Raw genomic sequence first — 17,572 nt, forward strand, 5'->3', positions numbered from 1 at the left:
TAATACAAGGGTACATATTATCTTTTAATTCTATTTTTATCATGAACTTTTTGAAGTATTCTTATACTTTGAAAATGGTGATAAAATTAGGTAAGAACTTAAAATCAGAATTTTTTTAACAATTGACATCTCTGCTAAATTTTTGCTTTTTTATGTGACATGTTGATTATGTGATCCTTTCAAATCATTTTAGTTGAAGCAACTACATGTCCAGTAATGAGAAATTTTTATTTATATATAATTCCAGAAATGAGCTAAATGGCAAAGAAAGCACTATCAAGAAATTACTAGAAACAAAAACAATGTAATAGATAACTTCTCAAAGGAGAAGTGTTACATGGCAAGAGAGGAAAAGAGTGTTGGAGTTCTTCCCCTGAAGGAAAAAAAATTTTATAAGTAAAAATTTATATATAAACTATACTTAAGGATGTATTTCTTGACTTTCCAAATAACCTTCACTTTTATAATGTGTTCAACAGTCCCATAATAATTGATATAACTGAAGAAACAAATTTTATTAATAAGGATGAAGTTGTGTATAATGGGCACATTTTACTAAAACCAGATAAGCTCATGACTCATAGTAGTGGTGTGGACTTTTTTTCTGTCTGAAAGGAAAGATTCTCGGTGGCTACATGATTCTTACAAGTGTGGAAGAGACTTGTCTGCTTATCCTTTTTTCTTGTACAATCTTTAATAAATTTGTCATTTTTTGAAATTTTCATGAACAGAAACTTTTAGCCAAAGCTACTATAGAAGAGCCCACTATTGAAAGAATTTTTATGTAATGTATAAAACAAATGTTTAGCAAAGATTGTAAAATTTAACTAATATTGTATGCAATGTGGATAAAAAAGAAATGAAAGAGGCTTGCATTCCAAATTTGTGTGTTCTACAAATGTGGGTTTTCATGTATTCAGTTTGTTTCAAGCATGGTATGTACACACAGAACTTTGAGAATCTGAAATAGTGCATTTGCTAAGAGGCCCAAAACTATAAAACTACTAAAAGAAAACGTAGGCGAAGCACTTCAGGAAATAGGACTGGGCAAAGACCCCAAAAGCACCGGCAACAAAAGAAAAAATAAACAAATGGGATTATATCAAACTAAAAAGCTTTTGTACAGCAAATATTCACAAACTATGCATCCAACAAGAGATTAGTATCCAGAATATACAAGGAACTCAAACAACTTTAAGTTATAAAAAATAAATAACCCAATTAAAAAATGGGCAAAGAAGCTGAATAGGCATTTCTGAAAGAAAGACATACAAATGGCCAACAGACACATGAAAAAAATGCTCAACATCACTAAGGATCCGGGAAATGCAAATCAAAACCACACTGAGGTATCATCTCACCCCTGTTAGACTGGCCAGTATCAAGAGAATAACAAATGCTGGCAAGGATGTTGAGAAAAGGGAACCCTCCTGCACTGTTGTGAGATGGTAAATTAGTGCAGCCATTATGGAAAACAGTGTGGAGTTTCCTCAAACAACTACAGATAGAACTGCCATATGATCTAGCAGTCACACTGCTGGGTGTATACCCAAAGGAATGGAAATCATCATGTCAAAGGGATATCTGCACTCTCATGTTTATTGCAGCTCTATTTACAACAGCTAAGAGTTGGAACCAACCAAAGTGTCCATTGACAGATGACTGGGTAAGGAAAATGTGGTATATATACACAGTGGAATACTACTCAGCAATAAAAAGGAATGAAATTCTTCCATTCACAGCACCATGGATGAACTTAGAGAAAATTATGTTCTTACTCTTAAGTGAGAGCTGAAAAAATAAACAAACAAAAAAAAGGAAAGATACAACAATCACAATAATTCCTTGAACCTTCAAAAAGAGACAACAGAACTGAGGCCACCAGAGGTGGGAAAGGAGGAGGAGGGACAGTTAGGGAGAATTTGGTAAAGGGCCACAAAAAACGTTTACATTGTGTAATGGTAAAATAAAAGTAAAACAAAATTAAAAAAAAATAAATTTGATAAAATAAATTTCTCTTATACTAGCAAAAGTGTATAGTTTTTTGTCGTATATGTTTCTTAAAACATGGACTCCATCTTAAAATTGTTTATTTTACATTTTTCATAGCATGAAGAGGAGCCACCTCAGAATATGAAACCACAATCAGGAAATGATAAACCATTATCAAAAACAGCCCTTAAAAATCAAAGGAAGCATGAAGCTAAGAAAGCTGCAAAGCAGGTATTTGGAGTACTAATCTCTTTAAAACAAAACTCTACCTTGGGGCCAATAAAGACTTAAATAATTTTTTTCCCTTTTTGTCAAAACATACTTGTTGTAATTGCAAAGGTTGCTCTTTCGTTCATTTACTATGTACAATAAAGCAAGTGTTATGCTAGGGGCCCAAGTCTAATGGAGGATAGTACAATAAAGTATTACATTAAGGGATACATACCGGGTGTTGTGGGAGCCTGGGAAAGGTGCAACTGATTTACTCTTGGGTGGTGAAATTTTCCAGGAGCCTTAAAGGATAGCCTGGTGATTTGTGGGGGAATGTGTTCTAGACACAAGGAATAGTTACACAAAGGACAATAGACAAGAGATATGGCTCCTTAGCGGAAATAAAATTGGTTTAGAATCAGTGGTCCTTGGTGAGGAAGGAAGAGGTTAGAAAGATTATTGGAGACCTGATCATATGGCACTTTGTCGCAGACCTGAATTGATCTGATTATAAATAAATCTGTATAGGATTCTTATCCTTGTAGCATCATTCATTACATGTACTCAATCATATATACTGTTTATAGTTTTGGAGGACATTACAAGAGTGAAATTTTTTTTGTTGTTTTTTGCGGCTGGCTGGTATAGAGAGCCAAACCCCTGACCTTGGTGTTATAATACCATGCTCTAACCAACTAAACTAATGGACCAGCCCTCAAGAGTGAAACTTTAAACACCTTGAAAGCCCTCTCACATTTCCAATCCATTCACATAGTGGCACATCCCAGAATTTCCAAAAGTTTGTAGTGCTTGTTGGCTGACACAGAAACCTCCAAGTTTACTCTGATAAGATCATTTCATTTCAATCTATTATGGGAATATGTAGCATACTTTATGAGACTTTTAATTCAGATTCTTTCTTTATATAAAATGAAGATGAAATCATGTTTGGTTTCTGTGTTATATACCAAGCCTATGTTATTGAAATACTTTAATGTTTTCATATTTGAAAATTAAATTTTTTAAAATATTTCCTGCAGGAAGCAAGAACTGACAAGAGTCCAGATTTGGTACCTACTCCTGCCCCACAGAGTACACCACGAAACACTGTCTCTCAGTCAACTTCTGGAGATCCTGAGATAGACAAAAAAATTAAGAACCTAAAGAAGGTGGGAGACTTAAATGAAAAACAGATGTGTATATTGAAAGGAGTACATTAGAAACATATAAAGAAGGTAGTATTTAGATGCCTAAAGACAGGTATCCAAGAGGTTTTAGCAGTTCTCATTTTTGCTTTCTCACTGTGAAACTTTAAACACCTTAATTAGAAAAGCCCCAGGAATGGACTTAGGAAGATACTGGCTTTGGTTCTATTCACAGAAGTCTAAAGGCTAGTAGTACTTTACTATTGATTTTTAGAATAGTAAGAAATAATGTACATTTATACCGAAATATGCTGAATGCTTTTATACTCAGTACTTCATTAGATACCTGTGAGATGGCTAGGAACAGACATTTATCCCAGTTTTAAAGATGAAGAAACAAAGTCAAAAAGAAGTTTATTGTGAAATTACAACCCATTTGTGGTGGTGACTCTCGTGATAAAACCAGGTCTCTGGAGTCCTCATCTGCATTATGAGGTTTCTCTTATAGCCAAAGACATCTTCCAGGTACAATGGGGTATTGAAACAAATGGTGAAATTAGTGATATATTTACACACACATGCATGCAGGGGCGCATGTATGATAACGTTAATTAAAAGCTTGATAAAAATATTTTGCCAAATCTCATGTCTTTAACATAAACGGTTTTACATTTAACTTTAAAAAATAGTTTACCCTAGCATTTTAACAGACTATTCTTGATACAAAGGTAAGATAATTGGTTCTCCTTACTTAGGTTTCACATTCGTGTGATTGAATTGTTAAGAATATTTGCATTTGAAAATGACTTTTTCTTCCTTCCTCTTGACTCATATTTGTTGTTTATAGAAACTGAAAGCAATCGAACAACTGAAAGAACAAGCAGCAACTGGAAAACAGCTGGAAAAAAATCAGGTATTTTCTGCATTTTTCACTGGGCTTGTAGTTACCATCACCCTTCCCCCTTTTATTATAAGCAATTATTTTATCAGGTGAAAGAGCACATAGATTTAAAAATCTTGTTTTGAAAACCATGTGCGATATTCTTTTAAATATTTTTATTGTTAAATAGAAGCTATGATGTAGATCATGGTGAATAAGAGAGTCACTATTCCTAAGAGGCATGCAACTGCTATTGCTGCTGAAAATAATGGCAATTTGTTATATCAGACAAATATAAGATTCTCTTCCTTTCTGTATCTCAGATTGCACTGCCCTGTTTGCCTTTTTCCTCCTCCTTTCCTCAGCACTTTTAAGCTCAAATGTGGAATGGAAAATTTATTGGACTTAAAGGGACTCAGTAAGATGGCTTCTGTCTTTGCTCCCTTGATTCATACTAGAGAACAAATTAGAATTTATTTATAATCTGTATTTTTTAAAATCAGAAATATTCTTTTTTTTTTTTTTTCCTGTGCTAATTTGGTTACAGATCCAATAATTATTTTGTTTTCTATTTAATAACTTTAATGTTTAAACTTTTCTAGTTGGAGAAAATTCAAAAAGAAACAGCCCTTCTTCAGGAGCTGGAAGATTTGGAATTGGGTATTTAAAGATTCACAGAAAGCAAGCTGGTTACCAGAAATCAGTGGAAACACATCTTCTATTAAACCCATTGGTGTACGCAGAATATCCACGTGCCCACATTTAATGTTGATCTATAATTTTAACCATTTATCGAGATTCTACATATGTGTGAAATTATTTAATTATGTCTATTAAATTGACATTTACATTCTGCATCCCATATCATGTCAGTGCATGATATAGAATAAAGATACATGAATTTTTTAGCTAAGCTTGACAGATTGAAAGACAAATGTCATCGTTTTTTAGTAGGGGACAGTATTTAGCATATAAATGAATAAAGACATTTTAAATTTAATCATTTTTGTCTTTGTCATAAGTTCTTCAGTCAAGAAGTTTTTTATTACAAGTCATATTAAATTTTAATTCTCACAACAAGACTCTATGAGGTAAATATTATAATCTCTATCTTACAAATGAAGAAACTAAGGCCATAAAATTAGTGAAATTTGCCAGTGTCACAAAGTTAGGAAATGGGATCTGAACCTACGCAGCCTGATCCCAGAGCCTATGCTCTAGGTTACTAGGATACAGGAGCAGTGTCCTTAAGTAATATATCCTTGGGCACTCTGCTTAGTGCTGCTGAAGGGTAATTTTTATAAGTGTGACTAATGGATCATAAACTGCACATTTAAATTTTCATGGATGCTGCCAAATTGCCATCTCTCAAGGTTTATACTTCCACCAGTGAACATTTTCCACACTTTTATCAATATCAGATGTTATAAGACTTTTGAATTTTTGCCAAATTGAGAAATGGGAAATGATATATTGTTATTGTTGTATACATTTTTTTAAAATTAGGGTTGGGTTATGTATTTTTCCACACTGATGGCTGTTTGTATTTCTTTAGAAAGTTGTTTTTTCTTTTCCTTTGCCCATTTCTCCTATTTGGTTGTTTTACTTTCTTTGTCTTAGTTTGTCAGTGTCCTATGTGGTAACTTATAAAATTCTTTAAAAAAAAAAAAAAAATTAGTAGAAAGTGCACAGGATTTTTTAAAAGATTCATGCAGTATAAAAAAAGGCATAGAGTGAAAAGTAAGGCACCTACCTCTGTTCTAGAGCAACAATTACCAATTTTTGATGTATCTTTCTAAAGACCGATAGCATGTGTGTTTTCAAATGAACATACATTTAAAAAAATCAAATGATGGCCATATATACACTGTTTGGTACCTTTTTTTCTCTTAAAATATTTTGTAGACTTCCATATCAGTACCTCATAAACTCATAATGATAGATTTTGTGGAAGAAAGATGATTTAACTAGCTTCACACTGATACACATTTAGGTTTGCCATGTGATGCCCTGCATTGCTTTGGAACTCTGAAGAAAGTCCCCACCAGCAAGAATGCCCTCACCAGGTACACCCTCTCAACCTTAGACTTCCCAGCCTCCAGGACTTCAAGAAATAAATTTTGTTTCTTTATAAATTACCCCATTCAGGTATTCTGTTATAAGCAACAGAAAACAGACTAAGACAATAAATTGGGCAGCTGCTGTCACGAATACCTAAAAATGTGGAAATGGCTTTGGAACTGGGTAATGGGTAGAGGCTGGAAAAGTTTTGAGGTGTGTGCTAGAAATTTGTACATTAAAGGTGATTCTGATGAGGTCTCAGATAAAGGAACATGTTATTGGAAACTGGAGGAAAAGCCGTCCTTGTTATAAAGTGGCAAACAACTGAGCTGAACTGTTCTAGTGTTTTGCATAAGATAGAACTTGTGAGCAATGAAATTGGGTATTTAGCTGAGGAGATTTCTAAGCAAAGTGTTGAAGGAGCAGCTTGGTTTCTCCTGACTGCTTGTAGTGTAACATGAAAGGAAGGAGATAAAGGCATTGTTAAGCAAAAAGGAACCAGAACTTGAAGATTTGAAAAATCCTTAGCCTATCCATATTGCAAATAATGAGGAAACACTTGTTCTGAAGAGAACACTAAGGATATGACTGAAAAACCATTTGATAAAGAAATCATGGGTACAACTCAAGAACTTAATCGGCCATCTTAACAGAAGCCAGAAATAGAGATGGGTTTACACAATTTGAACTAAAGGGACAGGAAATGGAATGGAATGAACAAAGGCTGTCAGACATGAATTGTACAAGATGGGATTGTAAAGTTCAGCTGTGATGGTGCACTTTTCCTCAAGAAAAGGGAAGAATGACACAAAAGGCAATTTAGAAATCATCAGGGCTGCTATGCCCACCAACAGGCCCAGGGAGTTCCTCCTTGTTTTCAAAGGGTGGGGCTGCATATCTGGTTTTGGAGGGCCAGAATGCCCTGTCCAATGCCTCAGGTGTTGGACTCTCCATTGAGATTTATGTGAGCAGGGCTGCAACCCCAGTGGGCCTGGAGGGCTGAGCTTTGAACCAAAGAGCAGTTCAACAGCTGAGTTGCTGCTTCACAGCCCACTCTTCCTCTGTAAAATTCCATTTGGTTCTTGGAGCCTCTCTAGGTCTTCACCAGCTGCTATCTTCACTATACCCCTGATACGTTGTGGAAATGATAGATAAACCTATTAGTATGATTCCATCTACTTAATCTTTTCTAGAGTTTTTACAGTTTCTGGACCACTGGTCCGTCCTTCCCTTTCAATGTTGCCATGGATTTATGCTTGTACCACTTTCCTGCCATGTGACTGGATCTCAGATCTGAGAAGAGACGCAGATGCCCATGATTATTCTGTTATCTTAGACTGGAAGTCAGAAAAGCACTCTTCTAAAGATTTTTTTATATTTGTATACGTATTTTAAATGAATTTGAAAATTAAAAGCATTTTTCATTTCACCTAAAACGCAGTTCTTCATATAGCCACTAGAGGCTTTCAAAGATCAGAGAATTAGAAATTTAGAACATATCTGGATAATATGTTAACTCACTTGAAATTTGCCGTTTTAGTAATCTTGGTCTTTCTTTTCTCATTGTCAGACTCCTTGAATTAACCTTCTTATACCCCTTGCCATCAGACTTATTCCTACCCCTCCCCTAATCTTGTACACTATTAGCAATCTCCTGTTGGCTGCAAATGAGTCATGTTCCAAGAGTTTGGAAGTCAACTGTAGTCATCTCTTGGTATCTGTGGGGGACTGGTTCCAGGATTCTCGTGGGTAACAAAATCCACAGATGCTCAAATCCCTGATATAAAATAGTGTAGAATTTGCATATAACTACACAATCTTCCTGTATACTTTAGGTAATCTCTAGATTACTTGTAATACATAATACAGTGTAAATGCTATGTAAGTAGCTGTTATACTGTATTATTTAGGGAATAATGACAAAATTTTTTCAAGTATTTTTGATCTGCAGATGATTGTATCTGCAAAGGTGGAAACTGCAGATGTGGAGGGCTGACGATATCTACAAAATGGGATGTGTTTCCCAAGAGGTAATATTATGAGCCCATTAAATGGGTAATATTATGAGCCCATTAAAAACCTAAGTGGAAAAACCGGGTAAGACTCAATTTTTTAAAAAAGCAGTTTAAAGTTTACTCAGTTTTTCAAGAGAGTAAAAAGACAGCCATAGAAAATATTTGCAGAAGATGCATCTGATAAATGGCTGTTATCTAAAATACACAAAGAACTTTTAAAACTCAACAGTAAGAAAATAACCCCATTAAAAAATGGGTCAAATATATAGGTAGAGCATAGAGGATTTTTAGGGCAGTAAAAATATTCTGTATGATTCTTTAATGGTGGATACATGCCATTATACATTTGTCCAAACCCATAGAATATACAACACCAAGAGTGAACCCTAATGTAAACTATGAACTTTGTGTGATAATGATAATGATCAATTTAAGTTCCCCCATTATAACAAATGTACCACCCTTATGGGGGATGTTGATAATGGGGGAGGCTATTGAGGGGTGGGGGCAGGGGATATGTGAGATATCTGTGTACCTTCCACTCAATTTTTCTGTGAACCTGAAACTGCTCCCCAAAAATAAAGTCTTCAAAAGAAATTACTCGATATTCAAAAATTAATGCGAAAATAAGAAATAAAAAATAGAATGAGAATTCTTTTTGAAAGTTTGAATACTCATTTTTTAGAAAAATCGGGTTTAAATGAAGGAAAAAGTAGAAGAAAAGAATTTTTATGAGAGTCCTAAGGATGCTTTTGTATACCGGTTCTTTACTGCAAATATATACATTTATCTTCTCTTTCCGTGATATAAATTTCCATTATTCTCAAATTTAACCATGGTTGAAGTCATTTGGCGTTTATAAATGAAATGGAGAGAGGGAAAGAAAGAGAAAGAGATTTTCCTAAGATCACTATGCAAAAAACAGAAGTTAGGAGGGAAAGAGAGAAAGGCATTACAGAGAAAAGGACATACATGAGATGGACAGAGAAAGAGGGAGAGAAAGGGAAGGGTGAAGGAAAGAGACATTGGAATTGGGTCACAGCCATCACACCCAGGATACCAGCTCAGACCCTTGTGGGAGGGTTGAGGGGCAGGGTTCAGGGGTGGTGAGCACTACTGGAAGAGGAGAGAGGTACTTTGTAACCCTGGGATTTATTGCAGGGAGCGTTACAAATCAGGCATTGTGCAACTTGGGAATATGTCCACAAATCCTTTAGGACTTAAGTTCCCTTTCAAAGAAAAGTCAATGGTATTTTAAAAAATTTTTAAAGTCTCAGACCTAGCAAAGCAGAATTTTTGCCTTTACACTATCAGGCAAAATTACTTGCAGGCACAATTTTGTTTGTCTGTGTTCAGTTGTAGCTAAACAGCAAATCCTAGCATTGCGGTCTCACTGGAAAGAATCTTTTCCTGTGCTTGCCACCTGTTTTGTTTTTGCATCTTCTTCCCAGCAGGGACATCCAGCCCCCATTTAAGAAACCTGAAGTCCCTGGCTTGTACCTCTTCTCCCAGACCCCTATCATATCGGAAGCAATCCATTCATAATTATTTATTGATTGAAATAGTACATTTAGATCACAAAACTCATGCAGATATTTGCATTTCAAACACTGATAGTGAAAGACTTTTTCAAGGAAACTCAGGTGGAGCATTTAGTGATATTTACGATGGTGGAGAAGTGATCAGCCGTGGGCATAGAAGCAGGACGAGTTACACGATTTGCAGTACCCAGTGCAAAATGAAAATGCTGAGTTCCTAGTTGAAAATCATCAAGAACTTCAAAACAGCAACAGCAAAGCATTAAGCCAAACTCAGGGCCCTGTGCAACTACATAGGTCACACACCCACAAAGCCAGCCCTGCATAGAATCTACTGAAATTCCAACTTTTTCTTTTTTTTTCTTTTTTTTTTTTTTAAAAGATGACCGGTAAGGGGATCTTAACCCTTGACTTGGTGTTGTCAGCACCACGCTCACCCAGTGAGCAACCGGCCATCCCTATATGGGATCCGAACCCGTGGCCTTGGTGTTATCAGCACCACACTCTCCCGAGTGAGCCACGGGCTAGCCCAAATTCCAACTTTTTCTGACCTGTTAGAAGGGTCTTTAGTTTACTTCTGGACATCCCACTGTTCGTTGGAGGGGGAAGAGGAAATGGTTGATTCTACCCAGACTGCTGAGGGAAGGGGAGTTTTTGTTTCTATTTCTCTCTTTTTTTTCCTTATTACCAAAATAACATGTTTCATGTAGAAAATATAGCCAAGCAAAACATTTCAGTCTGTGTCTTCCTTTTTTATCTGCTTTTAAATATATAGAGATATCACGTGATAATACTTTACTGTTTCATAACCCAATTTATTTTGAGCATTTTACTTTTTATTGAATGTTCTAAAACATTTATTTTATATACTTTTTGAGTAAGTGTTAAATGACAATGGAACAAAATTTCAAAGATACAAAAGTTACTTATGCAATAAAAACAGCATCTCTTTCTTCTCTGTCCTCCACCTACCTAGTTCCCCTCTCAGGAATCAACCACTTCTTGGTTCCTTGTATATTGTTCATATAACTTATACATATATAAAAATTTAAAAATCATGTTTAATAGTTGTTAAAATGCCATTAATGTACCATGATTTATTTAACTCAGTGTTGGATACAGAGTATTTCTGATTTATAAATTTATAAAATAACATTGTGATGAACATTATTGTAACTAAAATGTTTACATTACTATTTCTCTAGGTTAGATTTGGAAGTGGAATTGCTGGGTCAAAGTTTATGTACAGTTTAAGGCTTTAAGTTTTTGTTGATGGATTGTGGTCCAGAAGATTGTTCTTTCTTGTTTTCCCAGCAGCAAGTATATTTGAGTGTCATTTCCCCACAATATCATCAATAACAATATTGTCTTTTTCCCTTCCACAATTATTACAACTTGATAAGTGATATCTTTTGTATTTTTCTGATCGGCGTCTTCCAAGCCTAAGGTTCACCAGGTCCTTGTTTGTCCTGTACTCCCTAAACTCCTTCCATGCCCTTTGTTTCAGAGGTCCCATACTGCTCCAAGTTTGGTGATTAGGTAGAAGGACTCCCAAGATAGAATAGCAGGTAATATTATGGCTAAAGCTTATAACAGCAAAGAAAACAGAGCAAAAGCAGTGGGGAAAAGATATGCATCAGGGAAGTCCAAGAGAGGCCAGACACAGGCTTCCTTGTCATTTCACATCGGGAGCCACACAGAGGTTCTGTCTCTTTTTCACAGCGAATGTGGGGTATGTCTCTTCCCAGGGATGCCCCTTTGAGTTTCAGGGTTTGAGGCTTTCATGCAGGGGCTGGTGACTTAGGCATATCCTGCTATGCATCTGGCCATGGCAACTGAAATTTAAGACCCTAACTATAAAACCAGTTAAATACCATCAGTCTTGATGTTTGTGCAAAGCAACAGAGAAGCCCAAGTGTTGGAAGCTCTGTTCAGGGTTCTTCAGAGAAACAGCACCAATAGTATACATATAGATATATAGAGAGAGATTTATTGTGAGGGATTGGTTCATGTCGTTATGGAGGCCAAGAAATCCCATGATCTGCCCTCTGCAAGCTGAATGACAAGAAAGTTGGTGGTATAATTTAGTCCAAAGGCCTGAGAATCAGGGGAGCTAATGGTGTAAGTCCCAGTCTGAATGGGGCAATTCTGGTCCATTTAGTCTCTCAGGGACCCAGACTCACAGGCTCTGCCATCTTCAACATGGCATTTCTAAGGTTTTTCTCACCATATCATTCCAGCAGAGATGGGGAAAGACTGGAAGTCCAAGGAAAGGGGCTGTCTCTTGAACAAGAGATGTAGCATAGGCACATGGCCACACTTTACTGCAAGGGGCTGGGAAATATTGTCCCTAACTAGGCAACCAGGTACAGCCACATTTCTGTGTTACTATGGAAGAAGAGCAGACTTTGATGGAAGACCAGTAGTCTGTGCATCAATGTGTGAGTGTATCCGTGGGTGTGCTGCTTGCCCACGTGCTACGACTGTTAGTTATGATTCTGCTTGCTCTTATATTTCAGCCTTGCGTTTTCAGATAACTGGATTTCTTTTTTCTTTTTCTTTTTTTGGCAGCTGGCCAGTACGGAGATCTGAACCCTTGACCTTGGTGTTACAACACCTCCATTCTGTCTTTTTTCTCAGTCCATCTTGCACTAAGCCTCCAAAATGACCAATCTTGGGAGCCTTCTGTAGCACTTTTTCCTCTGCTCAAGAATCTGTAGTACCTGCCATAGTCTGCTCAATTTGTTCTGTATTTATCAGTATGGCTTTCAAGGTAATCAGTCTTCTGACCCATCCTCATACTACTAGGTGTATTACTTGTCTTCTTCAAGGAAACTCCTCTGGGCCAGATCTGCTGATCTTTTTATGGACAGTGGCTACTTCTCTGTAACCTGAATTTTGGACCAGACTATCAGTCTCTGAAAATAAATGAAGTATCACTAATAATACCAGCTCACATGTCACTGACTTACTGGTCCTACACATGGATCAACTTAACACCCACAGTCCCCCAACCCCCTCCTCCAAGTATGTCTCAGAAGCTCCAGGGGGGTGTCTGACTTTTATTTAGTCAATGAATTCACTCTTCTCGGGTGTTGCCACTGCCCCCACCAACACCACAGGTCTTCTGATGAATGACGCCTCTGCTCTGCTAGACACGCTGCCCTCAGCTGTCATCTAGGATGCTCCACTGGGCACTGGGGTCTCTGTCAATATCTGTGCACATTTAGCATATCACAACCATGATAAGCTAGTGACTTTGTGGTGCCATAGCTTTGTGTCTCTGGGTAAGATGGGGAATGTCTCTCCTCTGTTTGCATTATGCTCTTTTGTTGCGGGAGGGTTGTTGAAAGCTGAGCTTCTGGGTCCCAATGTTGTGCAGCATTTTCAACTTTTATCTGTCATTTTTTAGAGTCTAGTCAGGCTGGGTTGGTGTCTTTTTTTTTTGTTGTTGTTGTTGTTGTTTTTTAAAGATGATCGGCAAGGGGATCTTAACCCTTGACTTGGTGTTATCAGCACCACACTCTCCCAAGTGAGCCATGGGCCGGCCCTTGGGTTGGTGTCTTATTCCATGTTCTGTTGCTATAACAGAAAACCACAGACTGAGTAAGTTATAAAGAGAAGAAACGTATTTCTTACAATTCTGAAGTCTGGGAAGTCCAAGAGCATGGCCTGGCATCTGCTGAGAGCCTTCTTGCTGCATCTTAACATGGTGGAAGGGCAGGTGAGCACCCAAAACAGAGAAAGACAATCAGGAAGAGCTCATCCTTTTTATCAGGAACCCACTCCCATAATAATTAACCCACTCCTGAGATAACCATTAATCCATTCATGAGGGCTCTGCCCTCTGACCTAATCACCTCTTAAAGGCTCCTCATCTTAATACTATCACATTGGCAATTAAATTTCCAACACATGAACTTTGGGGGACACTTTCAAATCATAGAAGTTAGAGATGCAATCTGAGTGCCAGTCACTGTGCTGGGGTTGGAATCATCTTCTCCCCAAAGATCAGTGCTCTTTTGCTACCTGAACTCTAACTGTTTGGCCCCTTGTTTTCTTAAGATGCATTATTTCCCAGAAGCATTTACTCCATGTCCTTTCAATCTGCCAGTCTCTGAGCCCCAGCAGGGGAAACCTTCTAGGCTTAATGGGATTCCTCATCCACCTACACTTGAACTTATCTGTTCTATTTGAAATATTTTCTTTCCCTATGGTGACCTTCATTAAATCTTCTCTCAAGAACCCACTAACTATTCGTGCCCTGGTTTTGTGCTATGCCAGGTGGTTTTTAATAGCCGTTAGCCCTCCCTACCTCTGGACAGTCTTTACATCAGTCTTTACGCAAAGTTGCTTCGTCAATCTTCCTAAAAGTGCTTTGATAATGCACCAGTCTTCAATGGTTTTCATTTTCTATAGGAAAACAATTCAAACTGCTTAGTGGCATTCAAGGCCTTCCACAATTTGCCCCACCTACATTCCCAGTCTGGTAATGTAAAAACCTCCCTCCCAGCACAGTAGTCCTACAGTGACCCCTCTCCTGGCCTTTTTCTATGTCCTCTCCTCTACTCTCTTCCTCATTGTTTAAAAGTTTAACCATGCATGACATAAGTGCACTCAAATGTTAGTTCCTCTGTGTCAGTAATTGATAAATACATAAAAAGAATATATGTAAAGCCTCTAACAGCACCTTGTCTATAGTAGGCACTTGATAATAAGTAGAAGCCAATATTATTTATTCTCATTGTTATTATTGCAAAAACTTCATGGTCACCTGGGCTATAAGGATGAATGCACAGTCCCTGCCCTTGCCAAGCTCACATGAGAAAAAAAAAAAAAAAGATAAAAGATAAGTTGTTACATAGTAACAACTGATTACAAAAATATATAATTACTAAGCAGGGAGGTCAGACTGAGTGCTTTAGGTGCACAGGGCAGGGAGGGCTGAGGGTAGATTTCACTGAAGAAACAATGAATTGGCCTTGAAGAATCATTAGAAAGATTTGTATTTTTCTTTGTAAAGATTTTGCACATTTCATTTTTGATTTATTTTAGGAAATATTGTAAAGGGATACATTTTATAAAAATTACATTTTCTAACTGTTATTGATTAAAAAAAGTAACCATTGATATTCGTAAAGTGAGCCTGTATTCAGCAACCTTGCTGTAAGTTTGTAGATTATTTTTGGTTTTCTATGCATATAATCATATTTTTTGCAAATAATGGTGGTTTTGTTTCTTTCTTTACAGTTCTTATACATTTTAATTCTTTTTCTTATCTTATTAAATTAGCTAGGATCTCCAGCACAATGACAAATAGGAGCATTGAGTGGGTATACTTGACCTGTTTCTAGCTGAAATGGAAATTTTCCTAGGATTCTAATGTTTCAAATTATGCATGATGTTTGCATTTTTTTTGTTAGATACCTTTTATCAGGTTAAAGAATTTTCCTCCTAAGTTTGCTGAGAAATTTTATCACTAATGGAAGTTGACTTTTATCAAGTTCCATTCCATCTATTGAAATGATTACAGGATATTTCTCCTCTACTCCATTATTACAAATAATTCCAATAATAGATTTTTTTAACTTAAAAATTTCTTGTATTCTGAAGTTACTTCAGCTTTCTCATGATGTATTTTTTAATATAAGAGGTCTTTAAAAAGTTCGTGGGAAATGCATATTATGAAAAAACTATGTATGGACTGCAAAATTGTTTTGCACCAAAATAAATTCATACTAACTTGTATGTATATGAACATGTCTATAAAATGTCTGAACAGAATCTAGTTTGAGGTAGCTCTAAGAAGGATAAGACACCAGTTTGAAAAGATCCCCTATCAGAACAACATGAGTTCTGCTAAAATTGAGGCAAGAACAAACATCAAATTTATGGTGAAGCATGGGTGGAAGAATGGTGAAATTACTGATGCTTTATGAAAAGTTTATGGGGGAAATGCCCCAAATAAGTCAGCAGTTGACAAACAGATAACTCATTTTAAGAAGGGAGGAGATGATGTTGAAGATGAAGCCCAAGCAGCAGACCATACACATCAATCTGCAAGGAAAAAGTTAATTTGTGTCCTAATTGAAGAGGACTGGCAATTAACAGCAGAAATGATAGCTAATACCATAGACATATAACCTGGTTCAGCTTATACAATTCTGACTAAAAAATTACAGTGATCAAATTTTCCACTCCATGGGCACCAAAACTGTTGCACCTAGGTCAGCTGCAGACAAGAGTAGAGCTTTCAATGGAAATTTTCAACAAATGAGATCAAGATCCTGAAGCATTTCTTCAAGGAATTTTAACAAAAGAGGAAACATGGTTTTACCAGTACAATCCTGAAGACAAAGCACAATCAAAGCCATGGCTACCAAGAGGTGGAAGTGGTCCAGTCAAAGAATAAGCGGACCAGTCAAAGGCAAAGTTCATATCAACAGTTTTTCAGGGGATGCTCAAGGCATTTTGCTTGTTGACCTTCTGGAGAGCCAAAAAATAATAATGTCTGCTTATTATGAGAGTATTTTGAGAAAGGTGGTCAAAGCTTTTCTATGTTTGGTTACACAAATACTTAGAATTGTGTTACAATTACCTACAATAACATGCTGTATAGGCTTGTAGCCTAGGAGCAATAGGCCTTACCATATAGCATAGGTGTGTAGTAGGCTACATCATCTAGGTTTGTGTACATGCTCTCCGTAATGTTTGCACAGCGACAAAATTGCCTAAAGTCACATATGTCAGAACATATCCCCTTCATTAAGCGACACATAACTGTATTTCATAATTGCAATACCTGAGCAAAATGATCCAGAATCGACCCGTATTTATTAACACCGATACTTTAAAAAGATTGACTAAAATTGCCAATGTTTCCTCTATCTTGTCCTCAAATGCTGTTACACTTGAGAGAAAGCCAGGTGGGTTCAACGCTCGGAGTCTTCTCTTCTTCCAGCTTGACTTTCTGCAGGGAGGACAATTAAGGAACTAGGGTTTGATTAAAATCAAGTATCTTGAAGTCATGCACCAAGAAAATGAATCAGTCTCTTGGGAGAAAAGGGAGTAAGGGTTAAAATGAAATTTAGCCTTGTGGAAGGGAAGTGATCAGGCTCAGAGTGAATGAAGGGCCAGCCGCCAAAAAAACACAAAAATACAACCAAACAAAAACCGACCTCTGGGGTAGACTGGATTCCATATTAACGCTGAGGAAAGTGCAAATAACTGATAAACATAAGAAAAGATTCTCAACCTCAGTAGTCTGGGGCAGTAGGAATTAGAAGACCAGGCGCAAGGTGGTGCCTGTGACTGCGACCCCGGGGGCGGGGGGCGGACTTGAGAGCAGGGCGCAGGCGCTGGGACGAGAGGCAAACGGGGGGGCCCCTGAGCGGGGTGCAGCAGTTGGCGGCCCTGCCGGAGGGTGGGAGCGAGGACCTTGCCGGAGGGGCAGGGGAGGGCTCCACGCGGATCCTGTGGCCTCAGTGGTCAGTGCGGGAATCAGGTGTCCTGAGCTCAGTGCCAGAGCTGTCGCTAAATTGTAGACCTTCGCTCGTTTTTCCCCTTGGGCTTCAGAGAACTTATTTGCAAAATGCGGCCAATAGTGTCTAATCGATTGTCGGGCTAATTGGCTCATTCATTCTCTTTACTAGGTTCCAGTGCTGCAGATGGATAGTCAGAACCTGCCCAAGAGGGGTTCACTGCCTAGTGTGAAAACCCCCACCTTACATG

At 37.4% G+C, this 17,572-nt stretch overlaps 1 protein-coding gene across 2 annotated transcripts in view; it reads left to right on the plus strand.

Moving 5' to 3' along the window:
* EIF2A (eukaryotic translation initiation factor 2A) overlaps positions 1–5,227 on the plus strand; it is a 36,616-nt gene extending 31,389 nt beyond the window's left edge. For both annotated transcript variants that reach the window (XM_063096953.1, XM_063096962.1), the window contains 4 exons: positions 2,110–2,223; positions 3,243–3,371; positions 4,195–4,260; positions 4,830–5,227. In XM_063096953.1, the coding sequence (XP_062953023.1) occupies positions 2,110–2,223; positions 3,243–3,371; positions 4,195–4,260; positions 4,830–4,895 (375 nt within the window). In that variant the 3' untranslated portion in view covers positions 4,896–5,227. The remainder of the gene's footprint in view (positions 1–2,109; positions 2,224–3,242; positions 3,372–4,194; positions 4,261–4,829) is intronic.
* The last annotated feature ends 12,345 nt before the right edge of the window (positions 5,228–17,572 follow it).

Source organism: Cynocephalus volans, chromosome 1 (genome assembly GCF_027409185.1).
Source record: "Cynocephalus volans isolate mCynVol1 chromosome 1, mCynVol1.pri, whole genome shotgun sequence".
In the NCBI taxonomy this organism is placed as follows: Eukaryota; Metazoa; Chordata; class Mammalia; order Dermoptera; family Cynocephalidae; genus Cynocephalus; species Cynocephalus volans.